Here is an 8,634-nt window from a genome sequence, read left to right on the forward strand (position 1 = left end):
ATAAAATCGGGAAAGCTACCACAATGAATCGCAGCCGGGGAGCGGGGCCGTTTTTATAATCATTCCTGGGATGGAGTCGAAGGGGGTGGGACTGAGGAAAAGGAAATTTATTGTTGGAAGGAGCTTATGTATGGGATTTTGGAGTGAATGGGAAGAGGCAGGAAATGGGCCAAATGATCCTTTCAATAGAGTCGAGCTCCCTTTTAGGGCTCCTTAGAGAGCAAGCACTCACCTTAGTGGAATGCGCGGTGCGACTCTCTCACTGGAAACGCACTCCAATCATTGCAAAATGTTAGCCGGGTCTCTGACTTACAAGACAGGACCCCTACGTGATGCCGCTTTGGAGGTTCCCCGTTCCCCAAGCCGGCTCCCCCACCCCGACCCTACACTGTAAAAACAAAAACACCTTTTTGGGCATTTGTCGGATTCAAAACAGCCTTACACCCTGGGTCTAGGGTGTTCGTGCCATCGGAAATCACCTCTTGCATGCCAAAGGGGTGCTTTGGTTGGAGAATATGCCTTATGGTGTTACGGGCAAGCAATATCACCTAACATGCTGGGGGTATATGGCTGCGTAACTTCGTAGCCTTTTATACACAAGCGGCGCTGCTAATATAACCCAACACCTAAATAAAGCATCAAAAGTAACGCTAAAATTAAAATTACACACGAGTGCTTTCTAAAAATGAAACAGAAACTGAAACAAAATTTCACCGCCAGGAGGCTGCCGGTAGCTACGAACGCTCTTTTCAAATTTCACAATATGGTCGTTAGCATTGTGGCGTGCGTTTCGACCACGTTTCGGCGAATGCTGAATGTGCTTCTTCGATTGTGTACCCTCGTGAAATGTGTTGCATTTCCCATGCATATGTGTTACAGAAGTGTGTACGCTTGTGAAGTGCCTTCTACATGTGGTGTTTAACGCAAACGGGCATTTATCGTGTCGGCAAGTGTCCGGGCTTCTTTTTGCTTTGCTCAGGCCGAAGGACTGCTGCACCGCTTTATGTTTGAGATGTTCGAAAGAAGAAGGCATGGACAATTTTTGTTTTCTGCGTGACTGAGAGGTATTTGTGCCGACTACATTACACTCGCGCTGAAATCGCACTGGTTGGTTCGGTGCCGGTGATACGAAGGCGGACAGCGTACTTTGCGGCTGACGCAATCGTCTGTAAAGGTAAGCCTATTCTCACGCATACTGCGCTTTGTGGGAACAGTGTCCTACCGGATTGCTGCATTCTGTGTCTTTTTGTGCCGGAACGCTCCAGAATGTGCTGAAATGAAAACGTGAGACACGCGCTTGTTTTCACCTGGCTGCCAAAATGACATCGCACATGTGGTAGATGTCGCGGCGAGTTACGCAGATTTCGCGCAAGAACATCAGTCTCAACTTTCTTGAACAGAAATAATGTATGTGGCACGTTTCCTTGCATTTTGTACGCGCAGGAGGTTCACGAAACGATTTTCGTTTCTTGACAGTTTGATACTTGCGCTCAGTTCGCAACGACTTGGTTTTGTTCTACCGTTTCCGTTCGTGCGGCAAGGTCGTACTACCTTAATTCTCCTAGCACTCTCGACTCCCCCCCTCCTCCCTTATCTCTTACACTTCGCGCTCGCTCTCCTGAAACCTCTTTCATGCTTCGTCGTCATCTTTCACTCGGAGCGCTGCGCCCCCCCCCCCCCCCCCCCCTTTTTTATATTTACTCGGAGCATAGGCGCGCATCGTCCTGCTGCTCGGGGAGCGTCCTCCCGCAGCTCTTCTGTTTAAACTTGTTGTTCGAGGAGGCTATGTTCGTTCTCGGCGGCCGTTCAGCGCGGCACGCCTCTGCGCTCGTGCTCTCGGCATCCAAGTGCGCTGGTCGGCCGGCCTGGTTGCATAATAGTTTATTCCAAACTGCGTAAGCTATATGCCGCTATCATCAGCCTATGTTAACTTCCCCGCGTCTGGATTTGCCTTTTTTAATCACAATGGGAGCATTTTTTATTTTTCGGGGACCATATTTTACGGTTGCATGGAGTGTGAATTTGCATTTTTATTATGCTGCTTTTGTTATGGCGTTTACTTTCGCTCTCGAAGAATCATTTAGGTACTTATTTTATTTTCAGCAAGACTTCAATTAAGGCACTTGTACACGTGCTAAGTCAGCTGATGTGGTTCACACCATCCAGTTTTCATTATTTTTGCGGTCACATTTCAACATAACTGTTTGACCGCATTACTTGATTTTTGTGGTGTCTTTAGACTAGAATAAATGGATATTCCATACTGATGCCTCAACATTCAAGTAGAGGTCGACAGCTTGAATTCTGCGGCCAAATATTGTACCGGATGTTGCTATTACAGAGTTTGATTCTGACCAGATGTTTACTTTTTCTTTTGTCTTTTGCTTAAATGTACATATGAAGCGGTTATCATAGCCTTAGTCGCATATGTTTACCTTCTTTGCTCATCACAGTGCGCATATTGCAGGCAAATTTGTGACTTACTGTTATAAAAAAATTGTAATGTATGTGTTGAAAGCAGTTTACTGATTTAAAGGGCCCACAAAACAATTTGACTTTCATATGCTAACGATGCATGTCTGTAGATTGTCTCTAAGAATTGAAGCCTACTTTTTAAAGCTGAGCGGGGACCCTTAGTTTGGAGATATATTAGATATTTTATTGCCATTCAGCCGTGTGCCAAGTTGAGGGAAGGAGGATAATAATTTTTGCTTTGTTTTTTTTTTTTATATATTAGACTTTAATTAATATTGCTTGCAGTTTGGCGATGAGTGGCAAAATACTGATGGTTTTTGCAGTTTTCTAACCTTAGTAAATATTTGTATTTGCTGTTTGCTAATGCCGGTTTTTTTTTTTCAGATATGTACAAAGGCATCAATTGCCTTAGCTTTTGTACAATGATGTTTAATATTGAGTTACTTGAAACATTGAGTAAAATGAATTCTTTATGGCTACCATTCACACAAACTTGCAGTTCTTACATGACGTCAACATGCTGATCAAGAAGGACGGCAAAGAGGCAGTTGAAATTGGCCTTAGCAAGACACTTGGCTTGGTTTTGAAAGACACCATTCGTGCAAGAAAAAAGGACATTGCCCGGGTGCTCGAAGTATGTTCTAAGGAAATGCGTGAAAGGAGAAAGAAGCGTAAGTATTAAGCGGTTTCCTTCTTTTGCTGCATGTGCTATCTAATTGGCAGTTTTTCGCTAAATGCCTACATTTTTGCCATTTTGCATTGCCTTATAGATATACTAAAAACATGGCTGAGCATCAGAAAGAATCATAAAACCATAACTAGCCTGTGCATTTCTTTATATGTAACAATTTTCGCATTAGCTAAATTTAAATTACTTATTGTTCTTCTCCATTGTAATGGTGCAGCCTTTTCGAATCTGTTCAACTAGTAGCAGAGAATTAGGTGATACCTGATTCAAATCTTCACAAGCTTTGGTAATTTTTGCTGTCAGATGTTTGGCTTTCAGTTTGCGTGCCTCTACATGTTTTCAATTTTGTTTATTTGCCTTCCTAAATTAGACAATAAAATATCGCCTCAAAACTCGGCTGTCTCTTTTTACTTACAAGGAGGTACACCATTGTTGTGTTGCTTATTTCTATTGTAGATGTACAAACAGTATGCATTCTGCAACTCTTGGCAAACATTAGGAACCAGCCGGGAGCTCTGGATGTTATGTTTGTATCATTTGTAAGTTTTCTCTTTGTCATTTGAATATTCAGGAAGCCTACTTGAAACCGACATTACTAGCGAATTTTCTTTGTTTCTAAAATGGTTTACAGTCTAACTTGTAATATGTATTAGTGATTCATAATTCAAATAGAAATACTACACAAGTTTTCATCACAACTGTGAATTCTTTGCTGTGAAAGGATTATTTGCACTATAAGTACATTCAAAAGCACTTTTAAGAGACTGCTGCCATCACATGCTTACCACGCCGTATTGCATACAAGAGTCACCTGATGAAGCACTGGTAATGTCAAGATTGGTGCAGTGTGCCATTTGACTAAGCACTCTGCTGCAGTGGACCAGCAGTGCTTTATCAGATGGCTCTTGCAGGCAGCTTGGTGGGGTTTAGCATGTGCTGGAAAGGGGTCTCTCAACCTGCTCATGCATGCTAGTACCTAACACGTTCCTAATGTCTGGAATATATAATCTGAGACTGCTTCAAAAGAAATATTTGCCACATTGTCTTATCCTACAGGCTTCTGAAGGTGGGTAATGCAGTTTAATAGCTGTTTTAAAAAATGCTGTAATTTGCTAGCCAAGTTTGAAATGATGTAATAATTTTAATTCTTCTGAGATTAGGTTTACCACATTGGTTGGGAGAAAATACTGCTGTGTTTCAAAGTTCATGCTGTATAAATATAATGCCTTCAACTACAGATGCTAACATTCCATGCATTAATCATGTGGCACTGTCATAGACATTCTCATTTATAGTAAACATTCTCAATAAATCCAAATTGTTATTTTTGCAGTTCAAGTTAGTCAGCCTATTTTTAGTATTCGAACCTTTAGTATTTTAAAGTGCTCAGACTGCCTGCCGCTATAACGGTTACAACTTCTTGAACACTTGACCTTCCTGCCGCCTCTTGAGGCTCACCACTGATGTTCTGGATGTCTATGCATACAATGTGCTATGCGTGGAAAATGTTTTAACATGCCATGCTTCAGTGTTGAAATTTTTTAGAGCTTCTGCTGTTTGCTTGTTTGGTAATGCTCTGCTGTTGCACATGTAATTGTCGCTCAACTCAAAGCTCCAGTGTACACTTTCAATGAATAATGTGTGATGAAGTTTCAGAACTGCCTCATAGAGCAGCGAGAACACTTTTTCCTTGTTACTAAACATTAAATGTAAACACTTCAGGAAGCATTTCGATGACCTAGGGCTTGGCTGGTTCATACTTAGCACAAGAAGACGTGCAAAAATTCAGAAATGCATTATGTGTTATGTATTACATGCATTTTTTTTTTGTAGTGCCCCATCACTAAGTATGCTCTTTCCACGTTTTTTTTTGTTTGGTTCTGCAGTATCTACTTGGCCAGTGCAGGGTATGCTGTAGGCCTTGTGTGAAGCCTTCAATTGAGCCAGCTCTTAATATTTTAGTAGTAAACACCGTGCTCCAGTGCTGTTTATTGTTTATTTACATTTTTAACTATCATAATAAGCATTCCAGGTCATGTGAAATTAAAAGTTCGTGGGGCAGCATAGAAGTTCTCTAACCCAGGTGCTTTTGATGAGTGTAGCCATTGTTGTTTGATAAAATAGCTTGCATAATCTAAAATTACCATGCAACAGCATGCTGCATGAATAAAAATGGGTTGACCTTATGTGCTCTCTTTTATGACTTGATCGGACTGCTGGCTTTGTGCCTCCTGAACCAACCATAACAGTATACTCTGCATCGTTAATTGTGAGATAACCACCAGTGGTTTCTGATAGGGCCCTTTTCCAGCACATTGCTGTACACTAAAGGGGCATTGGCGTATTCTAAATGTGGAGTAGAAAATATGTTGAATTTGCTTTTTGCCAGGTGCAGTGCATACTTATACAGCTGCTCTGTTATGCACTTCTTTCACAATTTTATCAAGGAACAGGAAGAAAAGCCTGCCACGCCGTGCGTCGGATATACTTGGAGCAGCATCAAAGAAGCTGAAGAGCATTTTTTCTTCATTGAGCAGCGGAAGCTTCTTCGAGTCATCGACTCTACTTAGGGTATTGTTCCAATAATGGGTCGATTTTGGCTGTTCAATCTGACAAATGACAAGGGGTCCGACAATTTGTGCTGCTTTATAGAGCACCTCTTTTTGGGCGTCTGCGTTTCGAAGCCAAGATGCGCTGCACGACGCTTTATTTCATCGCTTAAAGCCGAATTTTATGCAAGCGCACGCGTTGACACTGACAAAGCATAGGATTAATATTGTGTACTGCGATTATTGTTGCATACGACTAAAAGTTTTGTTGTTGTTTTTTAAGAAATATCACCATGCTGTTGTGTTCATTGTTCGGTTCTGTTTTTGAAAAAAATTGTATACTTTGTTGTCTGCATTTGTTGGAACTGTTTTGCTTCTTTCATTTTTTTAGGTATTTACGTACATAACATGTATGTTTTTGCCCGTCTGCTAGGCTCTAGGTGGAGAGTGGCAGTATTGTTAAATAAATGAGGTTCCATAGCGCGCATCAATGAAGAAACAGAACACAAGTGCCCCCTGCCCCCTCCACCAGCACCCGAGCACCCACTAGCCCGAACCCTGACCCTTCTATGCCGAATAAAAGACTTCCAGTTTCCATCTGTGTGACATTTTTTTGTAACATGCTCTGTGAATTTGAAAAAACAATCATACTGGCATGGGCCATTCGTGATGTCAAAATAATGGCATGCAGCATCTCTTTACATGCTCATTTGGCATTATAGGTGGTTAAAGGAATACCATTAAGCTTGATTGCAAATGTGTACATAGGAAAAGCATTAGGAACATATAGTGGCAAAAATATTTCCTAATTAGGGAATGCAGTATATGGACGTTATCCGCACTGATTTTTATCAAGGGGTGTAAGGGTGCAATGCCACTGCTTCCACCCTGCAATAGGGTGTAAAGGTGATGAAAACACCCCAGTACATTGGCCCCATAGAAGGGTGTTATGACCAACCGAAGCACCATCTTTGAGGGTGTACTGGCACTCTGAAGCCACTTTTTTTCAAGGGTGCATGGGTGTTAGTTATAGACATGCGAAAACACCTAATGAGGTGTTTTTGTTTTTACAGTGTACTCGAGATACTAGAGAGATGGATTTCACCGTCGTGGGTTGTTTTCATCCCTGATCAAAGGTACTAAGCAAGGGGTCGTGAGTACTGACTCTGACACACATTGATGGATACTCTTCCCAGGTTTTCGCTCTGACGTAGTGAAATAATATTTCGTCAAGGGTGGTCAATTGTAGAATTTCATCTCTACAACGCAGACAGCACAAATGAAATGAATAGTGTTAAGTGCGCATATAGATAATAATTTATTATTGGTACTGAAAACTATCAGAGATACTCGCCGAGATGCTATAAGAAACTTGTAACTGGTAGCCATTGATATCCAAGCATTTTTTTTACTATCTAGTAAATAGTTAGCCTTCTAGCAGTAGCCTTAGGAATTTTGTCCTTTCCCATATAATTCGAAAATTGCGCACCATCAGAGAGGATTCAGTTATGTTCATCAAAAAATGTTGCTCTGTGACGCAGATTCCAGTTCACTATCCATGGAGCTCCTCCACACGAGCTGAAACTCGATACAAGACCCTCAGTTTAGGTCGAACAATGGCCATATAGGACGAGCGCCACTTTGTGATCGTTTGGTTTATGGACTTTGACGTCCCAAAGCGACTCAGGCTATGAGAGACGCCGTAATGGAGGCCTTGCTTTTCGCCTCCATCAAAAAGCGGCCGCCGCGGCCGGAATGTATTTGCATGAACTTTCTGATGCATTTGTATGAACAACGCCGAGTGCCGTTCATGCACGTAATTGATTTTAGAAATTACGCCAGAAATGGTCCAATTGAATGAGCCACAACAGGAATGGTAACCGTGATTTTGCGATTCCAAAAGGCGATATATTTATTACCGAACTCCAGCCTTGCTTATTTTGTTCAGAAAAAATAAACAAAGCGCCAATATTTTATATCGAATGAACAAAGGGTGTATAGTATTTACAGGTGTGCATGGAGTTGTAGAATAATTTTCCAGTCAGCGTTATATTCTGGGAAATATGTGTTTATGAACATTTGAAAACTTTTCACGGTTAATTTTATGTGAAGTTAGTATACAGTATAGCATTTAGTTTTCAAACTTACAATTTGCGTCTTTCATTTCCTGAGGAAGTTGCGTGAATGATAAACGTATGCAAAGCTAATGACGAACGAATGATTCACATAAGCAGACGTCCCAGTGGGTGAAATTGGTAATACGTATGACAGGGCGAATGGAAAATAGAGTAGCCGCCGTGTCGTTAGGTTGTTTCCTGCCTATAGGGCCTTATTTTCGATGAAAAAAACCGGCAACTAAATGGAATGGAACAGAAATTTTATTTCTTATTCAGGCAGTACATTAGAATTTACCGACACATGAAGAAAAGTTGCTAAGAATAGACCAGTTCCACATGTACACTTGACCAGTAATAAGTACAGGTATCGAAGATTTACATTTAGCGATAGATGCAAACGCATATTCAATGTAGAGAACAACGAGTCCGCGTCCAGCATGATCGCTACGCTAAAAGCGTAGTCATCCGAGGCTGACCACCGGCAAATACATGATTTGTGCTGTTTTCACGATTGTGTCACTACACCGACATTAACGGCTCGCCGATAGTTGGCGCACGTCCTTATTAGTGTCACCCAAGTTTTGAGAAAGGTCCATTCAAAAGGTATGCTGACGGCATGTGACCACGATACTTATCGGTCCGCACAACCCAAGAAGTATCATAAAGAAATCACTTGGTAAAAAACAGACACTTCCATAGAGCCAGCGGTCCAATCGATTGTAGCGCACCAAGCGGCCGGTGCTTGACGCATGTGCGCTTTCAATTGAGGCGCGCGGTTTGAATGCCGAATTATGCTGCGCCATGG

At 41.7% G+C, this 8,634-nt stretch overlaps 1 protein-coding gene across 2 annotated transcripts; it reads left to right on the top strand.

The window, feature by feature from the left end:
* Positions 1-789: 789 nt before the first annotated feature.
* LOC146200208 (uncharacterized) lies at positions 790-6,280 on the top strand. Of its 2 annotated transcripts, XM_084592891.1 has the most exons (4): positions 790-1,174; positions 2,975-3,146; positions 3,620-3,702; positions 5,611-6,280. In XM_084592891.1, the coding sequence occupies exons 2-4, from the start codon at positions 2,993-2,995 to the stop codon at positions 5,731-5,733; spliced, it is 360 nt and encodes a 119-aa protein (XP_084449017.1). In that variant the 5' UTR covers positions 790-1,174; positions 2,975-2,992; the 3' UTR covers positions 5,734-6,280. The 2 variants fall into 2 exon arrangements, with proteins under 2 accessions (XP_084449017.1, XP_084449016.1); XM_084592890.1 differs by lacking the exon at positions 790-1,174 and having other exon boundaries at positions 2,937-3,146.
* The last annotated feature ends 2,354 nt before the right edge of the window (positions 6,281-8,634 follow it).

The sequence above is a fragment of the Amblyomma maculatum genome, chromosome 2 (genome assembly GCF_055883805.1).
Source record: "Amblyomma maculatum isolate TAMU_Amacu chromosome 2, ASM5588380v1, whole genome shotgun sequence".
NCBI classification, from domain to species: domain Eukaryota; kingdom Metazoa; phylum Arthropoda; class Arachnida; order Ixodida; family Ixodidae; genus Amblyomma; species Amblyomma maculatum.